Here is a 27,004-nt window from a genome sequence, read left to right as displayed (position 1 = left end):
TAAATACTACTCTGTCAGCATGGACCTAAAAAAGGCTTTTTTAGCATGAGAGCTTGGATCTCACCACATGCCAGAGAGACGTGATTGAGACTAGAAAAGCTACCATCCATGAGAATCAGGCGAAGGCGAGAGGAGATAGCCTCTTCGCATGGGCATCCCTGGGCCTCTGTCCAGTCATCATCTTTAACCTCAACGACGTCTCCCCGCCATGTTCCCCAAGAGCGGGTAATGTTGTGGTATTGTGTGTTATCAATGATTGGGTAGAATCTGAGTAATTTTGTGCATGCCTAAGTCACCCATTAAAAGCTTGCCCTCAAAAGGATTAAATGCTGGCAGCTCTCGAAGGTCACGTAAGTAGGAGGATACGGCATGGTGGAGTTGCAGGTACCAATGTAGCTGAATTCAGACCTGCAACTCCTGGAAGGACTTCACGACTAAACCTTTCACTACATTGCTCAGTGTGGACACCCTAGTGTCATCCCATCTTTGAAACTCTTTTGGTAGGGCAGCCTGACGAAGAAGAATACCCTGCCACGGAGCCAAGATGTCGATCGGGACGGACTCGTAGGCTCCCGGCTCCGTGAACCTCCGAGCCCCGCACGGACTATCCTGCTCATCATCCTGATATTGCGCATCAATTTGGTGTTGGGGAACTGAGCGCTGAAACCGATAGCTCGATCCGAGATCCCTGCCGGCCCATAGCCGGAGAAAATCTGTGACGGCAGTCAGCGGCCCTAAAGACTCTGGAACCGGGACGTCGGCTGCAGAACTGCCGGGTGACGAGGCAACAACAGCGGCATCTGTACTGGGGTGGAGTCGATCTACTGGAGAGCAGTGTCCATCGGTCAGATTTTTGCCGCAGACGTCCTGATTGACAAGCAACGCGGCCGTGGAGCACCCCCGAAGCGATGGCCTGGTGGACACTTTATATGCATGCGGAGCACAGATGGTAGCTGCTCCGACGCTGTTTAGGATTCGGGCCGTTTTCGCGGGCCGCTTCGAATTTTCGGCTGGCGCTGAATCGGAGCGAAGATGACCGCTGCAGGAGACCGTTCCTTGGGAGTCTGTCTTCACTGTCTCCACGAATCGGATAGTGGTCGCATCGAGCTGGATTCGCCTCTGACCGACTCCCAGTCCCCATTTGAGATGGAAACGCCAGAGTGCCGCCTGGATGAGATGGAGAATGCCATCCTGGCTACCGAGGTACAGCAAGAGGGGGAGTATGTACAGTCAAGTGGCGCTGCGGTATGGGAGAAAAGGGCTACGCTGTCCTGCGGTGACATCCTTGCTACTATTGGTGACTTTCGATCTGTCTGGGAACACGGTTCCCGTGAGCTGGGGAGTAAGCTGGATGGTGTCACGCTCATGCTGGGGCACTTACGGTCAGACGACCCCCTGGAGCACGAGGATCTGCCCCAAACTGTCTCCGAGGGGGGTGCCGTGGCCGCCCTTATATCCAGAGGGGTACGGGTGATATTGGACTATGCGGTGAATTGTGGACAGCTATCCGTGGGTTTGGACTATTCTGCTGGTTCCCTTTCACAGCAGATGATGGCGGCTTCGTACTCTGCACCGCTACCGACGTCCTATGCTTTGTCACAGCGACGGCTGGCTCCTGTGCCTGCTTCTTCCGTCCTTGTCCTCGCATCCCTGATGTGGAGTACGTGTCCTGGGACTGTCTTGGGGAAGAGGGTCGTATGTGCTGATGACTCTGTTGGTGGCCAGCGACGTCCATCTTCTATGTTCATGTTGCTCTCCGGTCTTGCTTGGACACTTTGTTTCTTTATATCGGCTGATGCGAGAATCAATCGGCAGACTTGAAAGGACTGGCCAAGGATAAGATGTATCCCTTAAATGTTGACATTTAGGTGGCTGGCGGGGGGCGCGCGTTATTCTGATACGCTTATTTGTGCAGTATTTTGATAATTCTCCCCATTACTGCTTGGCTTGATCGATTACTGTTGTGGATTATGTGTCTTGGGGAGGAGTGTATTTTGCGGGAGGGGGTGGCCGGGAGCCCATACGGATGGCCCTCCTCCAGTTTTATAAAAAAAAAATTCCTTCTCTTTTCTGTGACTAAATTTTGGGTATTCTTCATGGGCGACAGGCACGCTGCTAGGGGGGGGGGGGGGGGGGGGGGGGGGGCAAGGCCGTAGCCTCTGCAGGGGTGCAGGGTGGGGGGCTTGTTTTGTCCTTTTTCAGTTTCTATGGGCCCCTTTTTTCTCTCTTCCTTTTTCCTTTTCTTTGTCTTCTTTATCTTTTTTTCCTTCTTTGGGTCAGCATGATGGTTAGACATTGCGCCTTTTGCTGTTTTTGCTTTTTGTGCTTTTTTTGTACTTATTACTACGGTAACTTCACGTTCATGGGGTGGGCGATGACTGGTGCGAAATGTGAATATGTGCTCTTTCATCCTGATGAGTATACTTCAGCACCGATACCTCGATTATGATTACCTGTTCTGTTGATACTCTGTTGCGTGCATTGCTCACTCTATGTCCTCGGTTGATTGTACTGCATCTGATCCTTTTTATTTTATAATATTAAAATTAACCATGTCGAATCCTGTAACTCAATGGTCACGTTAAACTGAAGTACTATTTTGGAAAAACTGTCGTATTTCGTACTGGGGGGACTGCTGAGTTGCTTTATTGCTGACGGATGTGCTAAAAATTGCTTTTGAGGCCGGCCAGGGTGGTTGTAGGCCCGTATATGTATGCTATTGATGCACAATAAAGGTTTTCAAAAACATTTTTTTTTTTTAAAAAGAATACCCTGCCACAAGGGAGTCTCCTGTGTCAGTCTCTCACCCACCCCATCCGTCAGAGAGAGCACTGCCACAAAGATATAATGACCCACGTCTCAGGGGGTAGAAAGCAGAGTCCCACCCGCTGTACAGAAGGTCTAAGAGTGGTGTATCGCCCACCGCCCACCTCTCTGCTGCAAATGCTGGGTCGTCTTGAGAGCCATAGCACCAGTCATTATTGATCAGGAGGTGGGATGCCTCATTATATGATTGTACGTCTGCTGCCCCAATACCTCCACAATAAGTGGATTGAAAACAAGTACGGATGGCAATGCGTGTCATATCACCACCCCACAGAAACTGGTTCAGCACAGCATTAAGCTGAACCATGAAAGTGAGATAGTGTGTGGGTGATTCTGGAGCTGATAAAGCATACATGAGAGCAAAACCATTTTAAAGATTGTCGATCTGCCTAGCAGGGAGAGCAGCAACTGAGACCAGGCCGTCACTTCATCCTTAAAATGTGTCAGCATTGGATTGATATTATGGGAACATGACATTGCAGGATTGGGGGAGCTAAAGACCCCATGATATCTGAAACAGTATTTAGCTGGTATCAGGGTGCAAAGTACCATATTTAACACTTTCTGCATCAATGTCAATTCAGCAAAATGCTAGAGGGAGCACAAGTGATATCACTGATGACATCACAGGATTGACTATAGGTACTCAACAGGCACATATCTGTGGCTGAAGGGTGCATGCAGGGGTAAGGATTCAGCAGGTATACCATGGTTCAGAATCTTAAAGACTGATCACTGCGTAGCACTTCAAACCACAACACCGTGTTAGCAAGCTCTATGACTATTGTGAGTTACCTTCATCAAAATGGAAGGAGTGATGTCAGCTCTCCATAGACACACATACCTTAGTTTTTAATTATTAATAGTGTTTTGCAGCTCAACCCTCTATTCTAATTTACTCTTCCGTATTTACCTTTAAAACCTTCAACAGCTAGAGATAAATGAAACAATTTTTTTTTTACATTTTAGCTTAAAACATCTGGGGAGGATGGGAGGAGCTTCGCGGGCAAACAAGATGGCCGCGTAAGCTCGGAGCTCCGCGGACCCTCCGGCCCTCCGCAACCATCCTGCCTGAAATCCTGATCCACGTAGGTGGATTCTGAATGCTGACGGGTCACTGATGCGGGAACTGCCTTCCGCTTTTGAATCGGAGGTTCCTACGCGGAGCTGCGTCGTGTGCTGCCCCTTGCCAGGGTAGTGCCATTGTCTCTTCGGTCTCCGCCACTCCGCTGGCTCGAGATGCGTAGTGCTGGGTGGTGGACCCCACTTGCGGAATTTCTTATACCACTGGGCCACTTATCGCTGGCTAGCTGCACCCCTGCTCTATAACCTCGGCACGGTGCACCTTGGGCTCGGAGCTGTGTGTGGTGGCCTCACGGTCTCATCGGACCCAACATGGCGGGCAAGGGCGACCCGGACAAGACAGCGAACAAAGGAGTTCGAGGCAGGTCCCAAGTGCAACAGAACAGGATTGATAGATATGCTCAAATCCGCATATCGCCGGCACCGGGAGCCTCTACTAAGGACATCTCCGCATCGGGCTCGCCGGACGGAACCGAGCCTACCCTCAGTGATGTTATGGGGGCCATCTCGGGCCTCCGAGCAGAAATGCAGAAACAGCATGAGGTCCTGACTCACAAAGTGGACACACTGGCGGTGGATCTCACTCTCATCAGAGCCGATCTGGGTAAAACCAATGATCGGGTGAAATCACTGGACTTGAAAGCCTCGAGCCTCACCACCGACGTCTCGGACCTACAAACCGAGGTCCGGACCCTACGACTCACCTCTGACCAAGTCTTCAGGAGACTGGATGAATATGAAGGTCGTGCCAGGCGACAGAATGTCCGCATCATTGGCGTTCCGGAAGGATCGGAGGATGCATCGGTGGACCTGTTTGTTGAGGACCTGATTCAGAACCATCTTACTCCCCCTGGGTTGAGTAAGTTCTTCTCGGTGGAGCGAGCGCACCGGGTGCCAGGTGGCCCGCCGAAGACGGGCGCGGCACCTCGACCCATCATTGCTAGGTTCCTCAACTTCAGGGACCGGGACGCAATCCTACAGGCGTCCAGGAGGCATGGTCCGCTACAGTATCAGAACTCGGAGGTGAATTTCTACCCGGACTTTACCAGAGCGGTGCAGAGACAGCGCCAGAGCTACGGAGGAGTGAAACGGCGACTGAGGGACATGGGGCTCAAGTACTCGATGATGTTCCCGGCCAAGTTACGGGTCGAGCACGACGGCCGTGCAATGTTTTTTGACTTTCCGGACAATGTCAGCGAATGGCTCGACACCCTACCACAGCGAAGCGACGACCGGGAGAACAGCGAAGGGGGTGCGGCTGGTGGCGCAGATCTGTGAGGACTTGCTCTACCAAATGGACACTGGCGGTTGGTGCTCCTGCTATAAGTGACAATCGTCTTCTTTTCCCAGTGTAATAGCAATTTTAGATCCTGTTGGTTCATGGAGGGCGGCGGGGGGGTGTCCGCGGGGAATCCTTACTCCTCTTGGGGCTTTCTGTAGACTAGTTAATGGGGCGACAGGCACACTGCTGGTTGGGGGGGCTTTTTAGTCTGCTGCAGGGGTGCAGGGTGGGGGGTGTTCTGGGACAAGTTCGAATGTCTCTTAGAGTGTTTTTGTTTTCTTTCTTTCGGCAATGGGTGATGTATAATGTTGTACTTTCGATTCTGCAAGGGTCTCTCGGGCCGGGTGGGGGAGGGTGCCACGATGATGGGGGGTAAGAAATTAAAGGTTATCAGTTGGAATGTCAACGGGTTGGGTGACCGAATCAAACGGGGAATTGTGCTTCATATGCTCAAGCGTCACATGCCTGATGTGGTTTTTCTGCAGGAAACTCATTTGATTGGGAACTCATGCAAAGCACTCAGTCGAAAGGGGTACAAGATGGTGGCACACTCGGGGTTCACTTCAGGCTCTCGGGGGGCGGGCGTTCTTGTTCGGGCCTCCCTGCCGCTGGAGATTGACGTCACCACGATAGATGATAGAGGACGTTACGCAGCGGTGGCTGGGCGGTGGGAGGGGAGGACCCTCATCCTACTTTCAGTTTACGTCCCGCCTGGTCTACAGACCAGCACGTTCCAAGACCTTGGTGGCGCCATTTTAGCCCTGCCTGATGGCTTACTTATTGTTGGGGGTGACTTCAACTCCGTCTGTTCTGGCACTCTGGACCGACAACCATCTAGAGAGCTTCGCCAATCACAGCTGTGGCTGCCCTCATTTATAGACTCAATGGGCCTTGTTGATAGTTGGAGAATCTTACACCCTACACTGCGTCAGTTCTCCTTCCTGTCCAGCGCGCATGGTAGCTTGTCCCGAATAGATTATGTCCTTACTCTGGCAGCACACGCAACGGCCGTGTCTGAGGCTCGTTTTCTGGCGCGTGGGATTTCTGACCACTCTCCGCTCCTGGTCTCCTTTGATTTCGATATTGTTTTGTCGGTGCGACCGGCAACGGTCAACCCCTGGTATTTTCGTAACCCAAAGACCCGTGCCCTACTAGCCAAGGCGATAGACCGATACTTCCTTGAGAACGAGGGTTCGGTCGGGTCGGCTGCGACTCTGTGGGAGGCTTTCAAGACCGTCCTGAGGGGCGAGGCCTTTGCTTTGATAGCGGAGGCCCGTCGTAACAGAGACGCCGAACTCCTCTGTATCGAGGAAGAGATCTTGAACCTTGACGCCCAACTGGACCCTGACCCTAACCCAGACCTTCTCCATGCGCTTTCTCTAAAGCAACTGGAGTACCGTGATCTCGCTACGAATGCTGCCCATGCCCTGGCTAGGGAACAGCAGGGCCGTATTTATGACGTGGGAGACAAGGCTGGCAAACTGTTGGCCTGGTTGTACAGGAGGGAGCTGGCCAGTCGGGTAGTACCTGAGATCATGGGCGCGGATGGCAACCCTGTCACCGACCCTTCCGCCATCGCTGAGTCGTTTGCCGACTATTTCAGGGGTGTTTACACCTCCTCCTCTGACTGCGCGGAGGCCGATGCGACAGACCTTCTCTCGACCGTGGATCTCCCCTGTCTTACGGAGGAGGACCGCGATGACTTGGACAGGGACATCACTTCGGACGAGATTGCCCTTGCGATCCGCTCCTTGAGATCTGGCAAGGCGCCGGGCCCCAATGGAATCCCGGCTGAGCTCTACAAGATACGGCCCGATGTGATCTCCCCGCGTCTTCGTGCTATGTTCCTGGAGGCGAGAGACGCTGGCGTCCTCCCAATCGATCAGAGGGTGGCCACTATTGTGGTCATTCACAAGGACGGTAAACCAAGGGACGTGTGTTGTTCCTATCGGCCTATCTCCCTGCTGAACACCGAACCCAAGGTTCTCGCCAAATTGTTGGCTAACCGGCTGGTTGGGATTATTGGCGACCTGGTGCATCCGGACCAGTCTGGCTTTATTCCGCACCGTAACACTGCCCTTAATCTGAGACGACTTCACGGCGCCCTGGCTAGGGCGCATACTCTCACGGAGCCAGCCGTGCTGGCGTCTCTAGACGCCACCATGGCGTTTGACTCCATTGAGTGGAATTATCTCTGGGCGGTGTTAGTTAAGCTCGGTTTTGGCCCGGTCTTCCTCGGCTGGGTGAAGCTCCTATATGCCAGCCCAATGGCTAACGTATCTGTGAATGGTCGCCTGTCGACGACCTTTGTCCTCCACAGGGGTACCAGACAGGGCTGTCCCCTGTCGCCCCTACTTTTCGCCCTGGCTCTCGAGCCCCTGGCGGCTACTCTGCGCTGCCACCCCGACCTCCATGGTATCACCTGGGCACCGGACTTTGAGGACCGTATCTCCCTCTATGCGGACGATATCCTCCTATACCTGACGTCCCCATACCAGTCACTCATCGTCGCTTGCGACGTGCTTGAGCACTTTGGGAGGTACTCTGGCCTGATTATCAACTGGGCCAAGTCCTCCCTGTACGTGTTGAAAGGGGACACGCCGCGCCTCCCTAGAGGCTGCAACATCCAGGTGGCCACACAGGGCTTCAAGTACCTAGGGATCTACATCTCTGGGAACCCGAAGGTTCGATACGACCAGAACTTGCTCCCTCCACTGCAACGCCTTCGACGCGACGTGGAGGGTTGGCGTAAGCTCCCGCTCTCCCTACTTGGCCGAGCGGCCCTGTTTAAAATGATGTCCCTACCCAGATTCCTGTATGTCCTAAAAAACACCCAAGACCCGGTACCGGCCCGATACTTCCGAGAAATTGAGAGTCTTCAGCGGGCCCTGCTCTGGGATGGCCGACCTCGGGTGGCGATCACGAAGCTTACGCTCCCGTGGTATGACGGGGGCATAGCACTGCCGGATGTACGCAGATACTATTGGGCCTCCCAGCTTGCGGCACTCAATCACGGGTTTTACGGGCCGGCGAATAGCCCCGGGTACGCTATGGACAGGTGGCTCATGAGTGGAGGTAACTACTACCGCGCCCTTTATTCCAGATCTCTGGATCGGCGTATGTCCGGTCCCACTAAGACGGCAGTCTCTATTTGGCGTTCGATCACCAAGGTGCAGGGATGGCGGGGCTGACTGACCGGATTCACTCCCCTCTATGAGTCCGATTTGTTGGGTAGGCTATGGCACACCAAGGGCTCTGACAAATGGGACCTTATTGGCATCACCAGGGTGGAGGACGTGATTTCCAAAGGAACTATTAAAACCTTCCCCCAGCTACAGACTGAGTACCAGCTGGGTGACTCGGAGTTCTTTCGATATGCGCAGCTGAGGCACGCCTTACTCTCTGCTATGACCCCTGGGGAAGACATCCCCGAAAGCTCACCGCTGGAGGACAGAGTGCTGGATGGCCATATGCCAGATAGCGCAATCTCGCTGTCCTATAAAAAATTGATCAATGTTCGCACTGACCTCCTCCTTGGGCTACGTGACCAGTGGGTGGCGGATGGCCTAGAGATCGATGAGGAAGACTGGCAGAGTGCAGTGTCCTCCCCCAAGGAGGTGGCCATCTCATCCCGGCTTCGTTTGGTCCAATTTAAAATCCTGCACAGGGTGTACGTTACTGGCCCCCGCCTAATACACATGGGTTACTCGCCCGAAGGTCTATGTCGTCGAGGCTGTGGTGCCCTTGCCACCTTCATACACATCCTCTGGGAATGTCCGGTCATAGCGTCCTACTGGAGGAGGATTCACAGGGTCATGAGTGAAGTGTCGGGTGTGGGGATTGTGGCGGAAGCCCGTAGGTGCCTCCTTAATATTTGGGAGCCGACGGATCACAACACAGCCCAAACTCAGTGGGTGACCCTAGGCAACATGGTGGCCAAGAGAGACATCGCTCAAAAGTGGGGGGCCAATACGGCACCCTTGGTGGTGCAGTGGAAGGCCAGTATGGACTGGTGTATGCTCCGGGAGAAGACTGTCTATGTTGCCAGGGGTAAGCCCAACAAGTGGAACAGGGTGTGGGGTGCCTGGAATTCTTACCGAGGCGATGTGTGTCTACCGCCTGAGCCTGCCTCACTAGATGAGCACCTGACACTGTGACCTAAGACACCAACTGTATACGATATCTGAGTAATCCTGTCTTTCTCCTCCCCCCTTTTACCATCCTCTACTCTTCTGTGCTTCTGCAAAGCTGGTCTCTCTCTCCTCCTGGCCTTATATTCCTTGCTGTATTCTCCTCCCATTGCTACTTCTTAGCGCCGCTTGGCGTTTCTTCACTGTTATAAAATATAAAATAAACCTGTAATTTCCTGTTGTACCTGTGCTGCACTAATATGCTCTGTCTATTATGCTGCCTTGCCTCCGGGATGTCAGGCTGAATAGCTGTGTGCTTTCGTGAAATAAAGGTTTTCAAAAATTTAAAAAAAAAAAAAAAAAACATCTGGGGAGGAAGGTTCTAGCGGAGCTTCAAAGAGGATGCATGGTGTCAGGGCGCGGTCCTCTAGGCTCCAACTTCCTAGGTCTCGATGGACAAGAGTTGCAGGTTTAGCATCAAAGAAGAGCAAGCGGTTTTACCCACATGGGTGAACGCCGGATCTGAAGTGGTTGTCATTTCCTGATTTGAACAGAAGAAGCCCGGCTTACGAGGAACCTCTGGTTGTCCAAGATTGTGCTGACAGGGTGCTTGAGCTGTGGGATTGAGGTGCCTGGCCTTAACTTTGTACTACAGTAAGTCTGGGTCGCACTATGGCATTAAGGAGGGATATGAGAGGGCCTTACAAGAGATGCTGTGTTCTTGACTCTGAGCCAGAGGCCCCACCCATTGGCTGCCCGCCACCAGGGTGTGATGCTTAAACAAATTGAAGAGAATAATCAATGTAGCCAACAGGATCCACTGGCTCAGTAAGGCCTGCTGCATGGTTCATGGGAATGAATGTATTCAGGTTGACACCCCCAAGATGTACAGGCCCAAGCTTTACAGAACACCTGCTTGTGTCAAATTAATCTATATACTTTCCTTAAAGGGCCTAAGAAAAAAGCAATTGCTTTCAACCTAGACAGCCATAACAGCTGGATAAGACAGAGGGAAAGCTGTAGACCCCCGAGGAGGTAGAGGGCAGTGGTCTGTCATGGTGGAATCCCCAATATTGTTATCCCTAGAGGATATGCAGTATACCAAATCTGCCATAGATAAAAAGGTATCTTCCCTCAAGGATATTGTGACTTCCGTGGAACATGGTGACGAACGTTACCATGAAAGACGGAAGGCAAAGGCAACTTCTTTGGGAAGGTCTGTGTTGGATATTAAAGAGTAGGGTGATGCACAACAGGAACTTAAAGCATGTGCCATTTATAAGACCTGGAATCCCAAACTGAATTCTTGGAGGACAGTCAAAGATACTCTGATGTGCATACTGGTGGTGTCCCCGATCCTGAGAGGAGCTGCTCCAACGTGTTATGGTACAGAGCTTCCATGAAAAAAGCTAACTAGCACATCCATTTTGGTGAAGGAAAGAAAGGTATAGACTGTAGACAAGGAGACAAAAAGAGGACAGAGAAGCTAAGGACTGTGCCATTGTGAAGCTGGAGAGTGAAAAAGTTCACGAAAGCATCCAGAGAGTTGGAAAGAAAGAAAGTTGAGAATTCTGTCCTCCCGCCCTCCCCCACCCCCGAATTACATCAAGCGAAACAACAGCTGGATGCAAGAACCTCAAGGAATTAAAAAAAGAGCTTATGGCCTTAGGCCGACTCTACCCGAAGTATAGACTGAAGTAAAGAGCCATGTGCTTGTACAAGCTAAGGCAGCCAATCCTTTCCAGCGCCAAACAATAAATTACTAGGTTGACACGGATAGGGATATTGGAGGCTGGATTTTCCTTACTCTTCTGTCATACTGGGAAAGGTAGTCGTTTGACAAATGATAAAATGGTCCCCTTATTACGGTCCAGTATAGATGGCATTAGTGTGGAGTTCTGTAGTGAACGATATTCAATATGCAAATTACAATTAAAAAAATGGTTTCCCTGCCTTTCCATTTCTTTATTCGCCCACCCTGTCGGGATTTTCATTGGAGGTGGGGGTTCGTTGTGTATAACCAGAGATCTTGCACAGAGGTCCAGTAGTCTGAGCTAGCTCTTTCCTTAGGTCTGCTACTAAAGCATGCTATTTTTCTAGGGTTCACTCATCTAATGGAAGTCATTAGAGGATTCATTTTAGGAACAATATGGCAGCCTTCCGGTAAATTATGCAACATTATCCAAATGATGAGGTTTAAAAAATGTTATGGAGTGCAACCTCTTACCCTGGGGGAGCAAACGGCCTACAGCCTCCCATCCTGACCTGGTCAGAACCGGTCGCTCCACCCGCTCCAGAGCTGCCTGGTGTTGTTTCCACATTGCTCCCTCCTTCTGCATTGCTTGCTCCTGGGCTGCCTGGTATTGTTTTCTTCATTGCTGTGCCTGCTATTGTTTCTACGTTGATTAGCCTAATTTTGTTTCTAAATTACTTTGCCTGGTATCGTATCCACACTGCCTTGTGAGTCGCATCTGTGCCTGCCTGGTATCATTTCTACTTTGCTTTGCCTGGTATCGCTGCTTTGGTGGTTTGTGTCTGTGCCAGATTGTGCCCCTGATCCCGTCCTGCATTGTTTTGGTGCCATTTGTTGTGCCTCTCCTGCTCCCCCGCGGCCCCACCCCCGTTCCCTCCAGCATCTCCGGACCTCGCAACCCCGCTCCCGCCTCCCAGCTGCTCCTCCCTCACTCCGCCCCCCTCCGCTATCCACTTATGGCAGAGTCGCATACGCGCAGCGTTCACGTGCAGCGTGCGCGCCCTATGCGCGCGAAGGCGCGCCAAAGGCAAGCCTGTCTACGCCCGTCCGCGCCCACCGCCAGACCCCCTGGATCCCGCAAACTCCAACCCTCCAGCCGAACTTACGACGCCGCTACCCTCACTGCACTCAACACCGGCCGCCTCCACGACTGCCACCAAGCTGCCCCAGGCCGTACCCATGGACCCTTCACCTGCCAATCCTGCAAGTTCTGCTGCATCAGGACCCACTCTACAACCACAAACGCCAAACAGAGCTCCAAGAACAACCACCTGAAGTGCATCCTGCTCAACACCCGCTCGGTCCACAGACACGCCTTTGAACTATGGAACCTACTCGACACCACTTCGCCGGACGTCGCCTTTCTTACGGAAACCTGGATGAACGCCTCTTCAGCACCCGACACGCCATAGCCATCCCGGACGAATACAAGATCATCCGAAGAGACTGCATCAACCAAACAGGAGGAGGCATCGCCATCGTCCACAAGAACACCATCCGCATCTCGACCAACTCCGACGACACCCTCATAGCCACCGAACACCTCCACTTCCAGATGCACACCGACCCCAAGACCACACTCAGAGGCACCCTCATTTACAGACCCCCAGGACCCCGCACACAATTCAGCTAAGACATTGCTGACTTTGTTAGGCCACACGCCCTCCCCTCCGATGACTACATTCTCCTAGGGGACCTCAACTTCCACCTGGAGAATAACAACAACAACACCACCACCACCTTGCTGGAGAACCTCGCCAATCTCGGACTCAAACAACTGGTGAACACCCCCACCCACTACGCCGGACACGCTCGACCCAATCTTCTCCTCCAGCAAGCACATCTCCTTCAATCACACCACGGGACTCCACTGGACGGACCACAGCTGCGTCCACTTCAGCTTCAGAAAGACCACGACCCACCACCACCCGCAACAGGTTCCCCGCAGAAGCTGGAACAAAATTACCCCCGACCAGCACACCACACCTCTGAACCAAAACCCTCCCACCATATCAACGGACCCAAATCAAGAAGCCACCAATCTCGAACAATGGATCACCCACTACGCTAACGAACTAGCACCCTTGAAAAACCATTCCAACAAGCCAGGAAGCAAAAAAGCCTCCTGGTTCAACGACGACCTCAAGAACTCCAAAAAGAACTTCCGCACCCTCGAGAAAGCCTGGCGAAGAAACCCAACCACAGACAACATGACCGCCCTCAAGAACGCCACCCGCAAGCACCACCAGCTGATCCGCACCACCAAGAAATCTACATTCAAGGATCGACTAGACAACAACGCCCACAACAGCAAGGAACTCTTCAGCATTGTCAAAGAGCTCACCAATCCCAGCGCCGGCAACAATGACATCACTCCCTCTCAAGACCTCTGCGACTCTCTAGCCTCGTTCTTCCACAGCAAGATCGTAGACATACATAACAGCTTCGGCGACCAGCCCACTCCCTTCACCACTGAACCGAAGCCCCCCACCACCACCCTCCGCGCCTGGTCCCCAATCAGCACCGATGACACCATCCGCCTGATGAACTCCATCCATTTCGGATCGCCAACCGACCCATGCCCCCATCACATCTTCAACAAGGCCGACTCCGTCATCGCACCCCAACTCCGGGACATCATCAACTGCTCCTTCAACAGCGCTACCTTCCCAGAAAGCTGGAAACATACCGAGCTCAGCGCCCTCCTGAAGAAACCTACAGCAGACTCCACCGAACTTAAGAACTACCGCCCCATTTCGCTCCTCCCGTTCCCCGCCAAAGTCATAGAGAAGACATTCAACAGTCAGCTCGCCGCCTTTCTTGAATCTAACAACTCCCTCGACCCCTCACAATCGGCTTCCGAGCCAACCACAACACCGAAACCGCCCTCATCGCAGCCACAGACGACATCCAGACACTGCTCGACAATGGGGAAACTGCGGCCCTCATCCTCCTGGAGCTTTCTGCAGCGTTCGACACGGTCAGCCACCGCACACTTGTACAATGCCTCAGGAACGTCGGGATACAAGATAAGGCATTGGATTGGATCATCTCTTTCCTTGCCGGAAGAACCCAGAGAGTCCGCCTCCCCCCTTTCAGATCAGAGGCCACCAAAGTCATATGCGGCGTTCCACAAGGATCATCGGTCAGCCCCACCCTCTTCAACGTCTACATGAGTCCCCTCGCATCCATCGCACGCCAACACAACCTCAACATCATCTCCTACGCAGACGACACCCAGCTGATCCTCTCCCTTACCAAAGACCCAACCACCCCCAAAACCAACCTTCACGAAGGGATGAAAGACGTAGCCGAATGGATGAAGAACAGCCGCCTAAAACTGAACTCTGACAAGACGGAAGTACTCATCCTAGGATCATCCCCCTCTGCCTGGGACGACTCATGGTGGCCCCCGGCCCTAGGCAGCGCACCCAAACCAACGGACCATGCTCGCAACTTGGGATTCATCCTAGACTCCTCCCTCTCGATGACCAGACAAGTCAACGCCGTCTCATCATCATGTTTTAACATCCTACGCATGTTCCGAAAGATCTTTCGATGGATCCCCACCGAAACAAGAAAGACGGTCACCCAAGCACTTGTCACCAGCCAACTGGACTACGGAAACACCCTCTACGCCGGATCCACAGCCAAATTGCAGAAAAGACTTCAACGCATTCAAAACGCCTCCGCTCGACTCATCCTAGACATACCTCGCCACAACCACATATCCGGTCACCTGAGAGATCTGCACTGGCTCCCCGTCAAGAAGAGAATCACGTTCCGCCTCCTCACCCACACACACAAGGCCCTCCACGACCTAGGACCCAGATACCTCGACACTCGCCTGACCTTTTACACCCCCCACCCACCAACTACGTTCGTCCAACCAAGCCCTAGTCGCAATTCCACGCATCCGAAAAGTTACCATGGGAGGAAGATCCTTCTCATACCTGGCGGCCAAGACCTGGAACTCCCTCCCCACCCACCTCCGTCTCACACAGAACCACCTCTCCTTCAGAAAGCAACTCAAAACCTGGCTGTTTGATCAGTAACGAACCCCTCTCCCTTAAGCGCCTTGAGACCCTCTGGGTGAGTAGCGCGCTATACAAATTTCTGACTTGACTTGGACTGCCCAGTTGGATTCACAGTCCAGCCGTGGGAAAGCCTTCACGTACATCATCACTAAAGTATGAAACAACCTCCCACACCACATTATTGCCACTCCTCGCTTCTTGAATACTACAATAAACTGAAAACTTAGCTCTTCGAGTAAGTCCCCAAAGGACTAGCCCCACTCACCTGCTAAGTGCCAGGATAACTTCATGAGTGATAGTGCACTATACAAATATAGACAACATAACATGGTAACAGCAGAGTTCATGCTTTGTTCTATTCCAGAAGACACTAGCTCTCCAATCCTGCTTGAACTTACAGGATACAAACATACATGGGAGGCAATGAAGAGTTGTACATAAATTGAGGGGTGCAAGTTGATTCAAGATCGTACAAGTGAAAAAGTGTCTCTTTTGGCTTGAGTACCCCCATATGTTTAGACTGATGCTGCTGGGTCTTTGACTTTGTGTGCTGGGACACTGCTAACTAGGTCTCAGTGTATTTGCTCTGACCCCTAAAACATGGTAAAATTGGCTAACTCCTAATTGGTATATTTAACTTTCCTATAAGTCCAAGGCATATGGTGTCCAAAATGCAAACATGGCATGGGAAGTTACATGGCACCAATGAAATAGAGCACTACTGTACCATCCACTAGAGTGACCAAGCAAATAGGTCTCCAGGCCTAACACAGTAGCCTGGCTGCTGCAGTTTTAAACCTTCAGCCCGACCTGTCAAAATAAATATTTTTGATAGGGGAAATCCTTCTTTTCGAATATTAATAAGACATCACTATGTATGCCTTGTAGCCCACAATGCAGGATGCATGGTATTTAAAAGTAAGATATATAATTGATGCCCAGGTGGGGGGATTTGAATGGGTGCCCAGGATTGAAGAGAGGATTGCTTTATACACAGACGACGTCCTCATTTTTTTGCATGACTCATCCAAATTTGTCCTAAGAGTACTGCACATCCTGAAAGTGTTCAGGAGCTTCCCCGGGCTCCTGGTTAACTTACCTAAATCATCTACATACTCGATTGGAGTAGGTTCACAGTCCATGTCATAGTCCAAAGACCTACCCATTGTTACCAACCATTTCAGGTATTTGTTGGCCAATGTCACATAGAACACAGGACATGGTGGGATCTAAGCCAGCAACCACAACTTGATGGACTCACGAAAAACCTTTGGTACTGGGTATCCCTGCCCCTCTCCTTAATGGGCCGATCAGATATCTTTAAGAAGGTAGCCTTCCAGTGGGTGCTCTGCCATCTCCAAAATGACCCATACCCAATCCAGGAAACCTTCTTAATGTGCCTGATATAGCTCCATGCACAGCTATGGAGCAATATCTGGAACCAGCAGCCCCCGCACATACTGCTGATGAAATGTTTAACCTCTACATACAACAGAGGCTTGGCAACCCAAGACATTGGATCGTATTACAGAGCACATCCCAGCATGGTTGCCCCTGGCGACGTGGGGACAAAGGAGTGCAGTAATAGGGCGGCTGGCCGACATGCAGTGGACATTGGAGGGCACCTCGAGCCAGACGGATACAATGGGCAAGACAGACCAGAATCAACCGTGCCTCACTTTTGAAATGCGGAAGCCTGGTAGGTTGCAACAGAGGGTAGCCTCCGACTCTAAACAGGACAGCTGGAAACAACTCTCCTTGCAAATGCAGAATAGCCTGCAATCTATAGGCGGGAAAATAGATGCTTTAAATATGCGGATGGACCACATGTCGGCGATTCCAGGCTGGGGAAGCAGAAAAGCGAAACTCTGACACAGAAGATAGCTTTCAGAGGGTCTCAACTAAAACCCTAAATATGCAATAGGTACTAGCGATAATACAGAACAAGAATAAAGACCTCAACGCCAGGTCAAGGCGCAATAACATGAGAATTATGTGCGTGCCGGAGTCAACCAATAATGGAATCTGGAGCCCTATGTCAAGGAAATGCTTAAGGATATTTTTAGAACGGAGAACATCAGGGTAACCCTACAATGGGATGCAAGGGTTTGTGTACAATAGACTGCCCATAGCTGTCAGAACACTAGACCCAGGGTTCCCAAATGAGCTGATGTTGTTAAAAGCATTACAAATTGTATTAACAGTAGGGGAAGGTAAAGGTCTAATTACTAGGCTATATAATGCATCACAAAGAGAAATTGATATAAAATGCTCTACCTCCCTCGATTACTTGAATAGACAGTTGGCGGAGCCGTTGGTTTGGGAGGACTGGGAAACATGCTGTTCACTGACCGAGCGCCTAACTGCCGAATACTACATTTCAAATTTTCACAACAGATATATTACACACCAATGAAACTGAAGAAATATGGGCAGCATGAGGATGCTCAATGCGTGAGGTGTGGAGAGGATGGAGCAGATTTCGCGCACTTGGCTTGGGAATCTATTATTTCTGGGCGTGTGTAATTCGGACATTAATACTAATAGTAATGGAAACTGTGTAATGTTCACCTGATATATGTTTGCTAGGACTCGTAAAAAAGCTCAAGCCTTGTAACAGGCATATTGTGGCTGTCACCACCCTACTGGCGAAAAGCATGGTGGCAACGCATTGGGGAGGTAGAACTGCCCCCTACAGTGTCGAAATGGATAAAATAACTTGTATACTGTAAAGAACAGTTGGCCACATATGCGGAGGAACTGCTTATGGCCTTGAGACCAAAAGACTTCTGGGCACCATTGACAGCATACCTGCTAGAGCACCCAAATATGGTGTAAGCACAGTCTTTGTGCAATGGTTGAATATGGGTAAATGTGATGCTAGGGTTAAAACAATATTAGTGATTGCTGCTGGATTTAGAATGTGGGTCGTAGCACTGTACTGCACATGTTGAGTTTTTGCTTGTTGTTTTTAACGAAATACTGCATCCTATGTAATATTGTAACCAATGTGAGATGCTATATGCAATAAAACGTTGTACCGCTATAGATTTCACAATATAATGAAACAATAACAACATTTTTTTAAAGATTAGCGTTACATTCAAAACCTTTTGTCAGTAAGAAAGGAAGGTAAAAAGGTTGGCACAGAGACGCAATCCCTTTCGTATCAAGTATTCAAGGTCACCTATTTTAGCACAATTTGCAGAACCTTGAAGTTGTGGCCTACAGGTTGTATTATTTGGATGTCCATGGGAATGGAAGTAAAATTCCTTGATGGCATAATGAGACAAGTATTGACACTTAACAGGGTTGTAGAGATCATGAACCCAGACGATTTCATCTATAGGGTTGGAGGTTCTGGCACAGATGTGCAGAACACTTCTTGACCAGAATGGATTTGGCTGCATTGCAAGACCTTTTACCTTCAATGTTGAAGAAATCATGAATTGCTGTACTGATCTGTGGTGGGAACCTGACTGTGTGCCTAGCAATTCACCTATCAGTATTAAGGAACTAAACACTCTTCCTTGGCAGACCGGGATCAATCGAAGCATCCAGTTGCATCATAAAAGCTTCCAATAGGACTGTCACCTGCTTTTGTCATCTGCTCTGATGTGCAGGCTGCAAATATAATTCCTGGCAAGACCAAGCAGTCTTTCAAGGTTAGCAAACAGAGCCATTAAACCAAGTAATATGATCACTTGTTGTTTACCGTGCTTTTAAAAAACATTAGCACAGTAAGAAGTGGTATATAAAATTAAAGTTATCATAGAATCCAGCAAGTAATGCGGCATCCAAGGACAAAATAAGAGATCCTACTGTAGCCAAACTCTTGCAAGAGAACCACCTGTCATGTGGACGAAGAAGAGAAATCCGCCTAATTGGCAAAAACTAGCAAGACAGCTGCAACAAGCAAGCAACAGGAACAGCTGGAACAGGCAGCATCAAAGGGGTCTTTGAGAGGACTATCTAATCTCCTAGTACATTAATATGATTATACGTCGGAAACTGAGCTTCTTAAGCTTCTTCTGGTATGCCTCTCAGAGCTGAAGCGATGCGCCTGCATCGATTCTCATGATCGTCAGCCGACGAAGGATTAGGGAAAGGACAGTTCCTCTGAAACCACTCACCACAAAAGAGCTGTAGTTTGAGGGCTCCTGCCAGGGAGTGGATTTAACTCAATTTTCATCATTTTCACCATGCTGCTTCAATCGTGTGCGAAAACGGAAACCATGGAACACTTAGAACAGGAAGCAGTGCAATGGGCACTTGTTTGCCTTAGCAAAAGTACAATAGGGTATCTTGGCTATTCTGTCTTATCAACCTCTTGTACTTTAACAATTCAATGCGCAGCAGTTGCCTCTATAAGGTCAAAATGTAAAAAAGAGGCTCTGAATCCTATCAAGTCAAACTGAGAGACATACCTTTTAGTAACAAAAACATTTTGTAATTTCTGAACTAACTGAATAGCTTCTCCAGAGTTTAACACCTTTAACTCACTTCGAAAATGCATTTCCAGTCACAGTTTGTATTTCAGAGTAATCTGGACCCATGACAAAGGCTGATGGTAAAGGGTTCTAGAGAGATTCTGCCTAGTTGTCACAATCCAAGGCTAAAGAGCTGGTCTGTGGCAGAGACTGCTGTCAATCTGTGTTGCTAAGATAAGCAATGGAAAAGAGAAAGAACAAGCACTGGTAAATGTCAGCGTGAATGCATTAATGCATTCAAACACAGACATGCACAAACACACTGTTTATGTGTGTCTTGTTCCTGTGCAACCGGCGTCTTTCTATAACTTATCGGTCTGTGACTTTTTAAATTCCCTAACCTTGTCATGCTTCCAGTGTCAAAGAGACACATCAAGATGTTTTCAAATGAACACGGAACAGCAAATGGTGTGTTAAGGAGCCGTGCCACGGACATAATACATACTGAACGAAAGAAAAACATGTTATATCCCGGCTTTGGGACTTACTGCAAAGTTAAGATGTCCAACCTGGAAAGTAACCGAAAACTGATATTGGAACATTAAAAGACTAGCAAGCGTCCTCTCCTACTGTAGAATGAATCCATAATAAGCAACTGTCACGAAATACAGGTTGGCTAAGGATTGTGTAATGGATATACTATTTATGTTGGGGAAAAAACTTGGAGTGACACTGAAATCCATTAGATGATTATTTCAAGTGTGATAGAGCAACAATTGTATTAAGAAATTAGATTAATATTAGGAATTAAGTACATTATGTTTTGATAATCAATTTAGTGTTGCCACAATTTTTGAACTTTGGTACTCTGGAGACATTTGTAATGATGTCAGTGTTTTCTGTAAGGCACTATAGAGTATTTGACACTTCTTTTACCGCTTATAACAACAGACTATTTTTCATGTTTAGGTTGAAGTCTCGGGCAAAAGACATTTTGAAGACATTCAGAAAGCTTCCCCGGAAATGCATTCAGCCCATTGCTTACCATTGGCTTTGTGGTTTGTACCTTACATTTGCTTGCTTTCTATTTGCTTCCTCTATTTGTTTTAGGCTGTCCAGCTTGACTTCATCTCTCACGGAGTGCACTCCTTATTTTATGTATCCTTCCAAGTGCTCCCTTTCAGTAAACAGGCCTATAAATCTTGCTCTTATCTTGTCACATTTTCTATGCATTCAAATGCATAGGTCAAATGTCAGGGTCTGTCTTCTGAGGAAGCTTGGTGTTTATTTTTCTATCTCTGACTTCAAAGTGAGAATTTATGTGAATCTGGCTGTGAAAGCTTTTTTACTAATACACAACAAAGTGTAAATGTCTGTAATAAACTGTGCAGACATTTCAGAATATATCAGAATTAGGAAAGCAGAAATAAAGCAATTTACTTTGTAATTCCAAAGTGTAATACAAACAAATATTTTATTACAATCAAAACAAATCAGTACACTAGGTGATGACATTTCCACACATTATTGTTTGTGAGCTGTATACGTTTATCAGTAAAAGTGTATATCAGTGTAAAATTGAAAATGTATTGTCTGTAATAGCAGTGCACTACCACACCATGCGCACTCCACTTTATGCCACTCCAATGTGCACCACTTTACACTACTCCATTCTACTCTGCACAACTTTACACCACTCGACTCCACTCCACTCTGTCACTGCACTCTACTCTGCACCACTCTATGCCTCTCTATTTTATGCCATTGCACTCTATGATAATTTGCACCACTGCACTGTTCACCATTGCACTCTACACCACTTCAGTCTAGGCCACTACACTCTACGCCACTCCACTCCACTCCACTCCATACCAAGTCACACTACTCAGCAACAATCCACTCTATGCCACTGCCCTCTACGCTCAAGCACTCTACACTCAACCACTCTACTATATGCAACTGTAATCTACTCTGCACTACTGCACTCTACTCTATGCCACTTTACTCTATGCTACTGCACTCTACCATGTACCCCTCCACACTACCCTGCAACATTCTACGCCACGCTACTCTACACCACCTTGCCATTGGACTCTATAACACTTACCCTAAACTACTGCACTCTATGGCACAATGCTCTGCAACACGCTACGCCACTGCACTTTACACCCCTATACAACACTACACTCTATACCACTCTATCCTACTAAGCACCATTGTACTTTATGCCACTCTGCTCTACACCACTCTACACTATGTCGCTGCAGTCTACGACACTCTATTCTGCAACACTTCTCTCCGCGACTGCACTCTGCAATACTTCACTCTTCACTGACCCCTGCACCACTGAAATCTACTCTACTGCACTCTACTCTGCATCACTCTACGCCACTGCACTCTGCCCCACTTAACCCTACTACGCTCTACTCAAAATCAATGCACTCTACGCCACTTCACTCTAGGCCAATATGCCATGCACCACTGCACTCTATGCCCCTGTACTCTACTCTGAAACACTCTACACCACTGCACCTTAATCCACTCTACAGCACTCTATTCTACTCTGCATCATTGTACTCTATGCCACTATACTTTAATCTGCACCACCCTGCACTACGTTACAGCACTCTACAACACACTACTCTGCAACACTTAACTCTTCACTATTGCACTCCACTCTGCCCCACTCTATTATGCACCACTCTAGTCTACTCTGCAAAACTCTGATCTATGCCACTGCAGTCTACGATCCTGCGACACTCATCTCCATGCTACCTTATGTCTCTCTATGCTACTCCACGCTACTCTCCTCTATTCCACAAACTTTTAGCCATGCGGAACAGCAGCCATGCTAGTGCACATGTCTAAAACACATTGGCAAATCCAATAGCTCTTGCATAGGCGAGACCCATTGGCTTTGCCAGTGCTTGTTTGTTCAGCTATTACGCTGTAAGAGACTGGGGAGCATCCTAAATTAGCTCAGTTATGCACCAAATATTTTGAAGAGTAAGGAATGTAATTACTTTTCGCAGTGGAGAAACCATCTGCTCCACAGCGCCCATTAAATAATGTTTCATTAGTAAAACACCTTCCTTCTCGACCCACCACATTAAATTTCTGGGTGTTTCCTCTCAGTTTCCTTCCCGGACACACACTCACTCAAGCCCTTGACAGGAGTAAATTTGTAAGTGTTTTCAGGATTGGAATATGCTTGCAATGCATAGGAGTGTTCACCTACATTTGCAGGAAGGACCTCCCTGGAACACCATAAACAACGTCGAAATTCCAACTCATGATCCGACTTTCTCAAATGGCATTGGTGAGGGTAACATTACAAGAATCCATATTCCATAAATCAGGATTGTGATTTTATAATTCAAAATGATTTGAGAACTAGGACATACTTGGGTGCTTAAAAACCCTTAAGATTCCGGCCCAAAGAGCATACTGCAAAATAGGCATAGCAAAATATGGACTCTAATTACGTATAAGAGAATCATGCGTCAATGCTCAATACTCATTCTTAAGCCTATGCGTTGGCTGACCTGCTGCGCTAAGTTTCAACATGTGAGCCAGGTCAACTTCTGCTTTCCACATCTGGCCTACAATTTCAGACCTGAAGTGTCTAGAAACTTCATTATGCGGTGGTCTTTGGAATTTTCAAACCTTTCAAACTTTGAATATGAACATTAAAACAAGCCCAACTGTTTGACCTTTTCAAATATAAACATTAATACATTGTGCATGTTATTTGATTATTTTACTTCAGCCCTGAACTACTGAGCCAAGGTTATTGAAACTACATTTGTTTCACCCTATGCTTACCTTGACATTTTCCAATAATAGATCCAAAGTCATCTTTTGCAGATCTGTAAAATGTACAGAAGTACAATGAGTCACCAAGAAGATTCCATATCATGGTACCTTATGCTTTGAATCCAGCGGAAGCCACACACCACTGCATTACATGATATCTATCATGATACCAAACTCCATTGTAACATTGGAAAATATTGTATTAACGAATGCATTGAAATAGTCTACGAATGTTTATCAATAAGGCTTCGATGGCTAAAATATTGGTTCTTACTTTAGACGAACAAGTTTAAATAGTTTTTGCTATTTCATAGCTATACCTCCAGCAAACAAAAAAAACTTTTCCCATAGGATGACTACTTCCATTAAATTTAAATGTTAAACGAAACAACACAGTAAAAGTTAAGAAAACCGCAACATTAAACTCTTTCACTACCAGTTTTGGGAAATGATTCTAAATAATATTTCCAAGATTCTTAAAATAAACCCTTTCTTTTTGAAGAGGGTTGAACCTGGAAGTCTGACTTTACCATCACTAATGCCCATGCTACTTGGCCGAAGATTAAACTATTCAGAAAAATGTCCAGTTTTTGAAAGGTATCTTTATGCATTTTATTTCGAAGACATACTTTAACAGGAATACAAACGATAAGGAAAATGTAGCACTATTGACTGCAAAATGCGCTTTTCATTTCATGTTCTTTTGTTTTGAGAGAACAGCCAAACTAGCATTTTGTTATTCAGTGTAAGCCTTATGTGCAAAGAAGGCAAAACGTTTTCGGTGCCAAAAACAATTTACATAAAATTATATCAATACCAAGAATGATATTCTAAATTAATGGTACATCATATAATTTCAGGAAAGAAACTTGTAACTACTGGAATGCACAATGATAAAACTTTACATCACACTGTAACAAGCAGGCACTGGGCCAGTGGTAGCAAGTTCAGAGATTGAACAAGTTAGCATTTGTCTTCTTTGGCTATGCAATTGGCCCCCAGACGCCCTTACATTTTCCTAGCCCGACCATCTCAAGTGGTTGCTACTCAGTGACAACAATTCTTTACACAATCGTGGGCTGATTGGTAAACATTCTGCAGCTACTGGGAAGAGGGATCACTGTTACAATGTGTGCTAGCCAGACGCAGTGTTCCCGATGGAAGAGCAGAAGGTGCTGGGCCCCAAAGGCCCTACTCTTTACCAAACTAACCTGTAACTTAGGACAAGACAATAGACCAACAGGTCGGGGAGTGTACTTCACAGATGAGGTACAAATGCATCTCCGGGGACGTGATGGGAACAGTGACATTCGAACAGTAATATTACAAAGGTAAATCGAAAGCCATTTGGGGCCAGATGTATTGCACTAGGTAACAATACAACATTTGGCATGCAGCTACTTCACACAAAAACAACAAACAGAAATAACAAAATGATTACCTGATTTCAACACACTGGTCTTGGATGGCAGCTAAAAGTTTACCATTGCTATAAAAGAAGAGAGGCACATTAGAAAGAGCTATAAAATGCAGTCATATTAATATAATGTTTTTGTCGTGTGAAAAGCACTCAAAACAGAAAGGCCACTTATATTAATGTCCCTCAAAATACAACATTGGGCCCCTTAAAACAAATGTGTGACTAAAATTCATGGATTTTTTAACCCTATCAGATTAATGCACGTCAAAATGTAACGTGGGCCCCTTAAAACAAAAGTTTGACTAACATTAAATGGATTCTTTTTTTTACTGTATTTTACCGAAACAGAAGTTTACGTTAAATCAGTGCAGATCGATATCGAGGGCCCACCCTCCTTGTTAATCATACTATAGCACCAAACGCAAGATCAACATTAAACCCCATTTTATCTGTATAACCACAACCCATTTTGTCTGTATAACCACAACTTTGAAAAACACTTTCCAACAACATAAGTTCCAGATGAAGTACCTCCAACAAAGGTTTATATTTTTAAAATAGGAAACGAAAAAATATTCAACTGTTGCTCGTCGCCCCCATACCTGCTGATTACCCCCACCTGACTTCCCTGGTCCAAAGGAGCTCGAATTCAGTTTCTGTGAGACTCACCTTGCCTACAGCGGTCTAGTGGGCATAGGTGCACTCAGTGCGTGAGCTGGGCTTCCACAGCTAGGACCCTCCTAGCTCTCGTACCTCAGGGACCTGTTAGCTGCCACCACACGGTTTCACAATCGAGCAGTCGTGCCCACAGACTGGGTGTGGTTCAATGTCACTGCCCTTGCAAATATTTTGTTGTAGTGATGGCTTACTGTACTCCTTTCTTTCAGTGTTTCACTTTGGGCAGTGGTGTTTTAGCATGGCATGGACTTGTGGTATTTGGGGTTGCATTTCTCTAAACAGTAGGGGGCAGTGAAACATACTGGTGGAAGTACTAGTAAATTTCAGAGGAAGACAAAGATTTTGACCCCACCCCTTTCGGTTTGAAAAGGCTCCCTTGAGCCATTGAATTGACGAGCTTGTGGAGATGCACCTATGCGCCTGTGAAAGGTACTGAAACTTGAAAGGATTGTGGCAGCCTGCTCAGTAACCCCAGATCAAATTCGTTTTTACCTCTACAGATGACGGATGATATCCAGAAACACCTGTCTAGATATTTACAGCACTAACCTGCACCAACTTAGGTGGAATACTCCAGTAAATATTCAAGTAAGCATCTACCATGAACTGCATTTATCATAATTCTAAGGGGAAAATTGTGTTGAGAGGTAAAGCAGTGTGCTCCCACCCCTTTGTTTGAAAAGGCTCCCATGAGCCATTGAGCTGAAGAGCTTGTGGAGATGCATCTGTGCGCCTGTGAGAGGTACTGAGACCTGAAAAGATTGTGGCAGCCTGCTCAGCAACCCCAGATCAAATTCGTTTTTATCTCTACTGATGATATCCAGAAACACATGTCTAGAGATTTGCAGCACTAACCTGCACCAGCTTTGGTGGAATAATTCAGTAAATATTCAAGTATACACCATAACACTAATAGGCAAACTGTGCTGGGAGGTGAAGCAGTGTGCTCCCACCCCTTTCTGTTTAACATACAATTGTTCACTCAACCCAAGTCAACATGGCCTAAATGCATTTCCGGGTTACTGTTGATATCATCAGCAAAGATAAATCGTGTAAACATTTTTCCATTGTGTTCCACATGTCCCAATTGCTTTGTGGAGCTTGTTTTTGACAAGCTAATTCCTTTTTTGAGTGCAGTCCCTACATTCCGGATGAGGCAGTGTTTTTTTAATAGAAACCTCAAAATCCCGGACAGCGGCTCCTGTTGTGAAGCCATGCAATATCTGTGCAATACAAATGCCAACAACATGGCACAATTGGGCATTACTTTCGCCTTACTATTCAGCCTTCGCTAGTTCTCACATAATGCTATTTAATACCAACTTGAGAATCTCTTTATATGCCCCGCATTGTGTTCTTTCGTCGTGTGGTGGTGTCTTTTTATCTCTGCCTCTTTATTTCAAATGAGTGTTATATGTGGCACATTACTATTGTTGCACAAAGTGATCATCTACTCTACCTGGATAACAGCAGTGTGGAGTAGGGGAAAAGGTTAACTTACATCCCTTTGAGCCAGAAGAATAGGGCATGGTAAGGGACCTGAGGAATC

General features: G+C 47.8%; 1 protein-coding gene across 1 annotated transcript in view; it reads right to left on the bottom strand.

Moving 5' to 3' along the window:
* Positions 1-10,702: 10,702 nt before the first annotated feature.
* The window catches only part of LOC147707146 (NBAS subunit of NRZ tethering complex-like), a 167,511-nt gene continuing 151,209 nt past the window's right edge, over positions 10,703-27,004 (bottom strand). Inside the window, exons 5-7 of the mRNA XM_086925628.1 lie at positions 24,799-24,846; positions 23,367-23,410; positions 10,703-10,773 (exon numbers count right to left, since the gene is read on the bottom strand). Of these exons, the coding sequence (XP_086781754.1) occupies positions 10,703-10,773; positions 23,367-23,410; positions 24,799-24,846 (163 nt within the window). The remainder of the gene's footprint in view (positions 10,774-23,366; positions 23,411-24,798; positions 24,847-27,004) is intronic.

The sequence above is a fragment of the Lissotriton vulgaris genome, chromosome 6, assembly GCF_964263255.1.
Source record: "Lissotriton vulgaris chromosome 6, aLisVul1.2, whole genome shotgun sequence".
Classification (NCBI taxonomy): domain Eukaryota; kingdom Metazoa; phylum Chordata; class Amphibia; order Caudata; family Salamandridae; genus Lissotriton; species Lissotriton vulgaris.
Note: the sequence above shows the minus strand (reverse complement) of the source record. Positions and strands in the feature narration are given on the sequence as shown.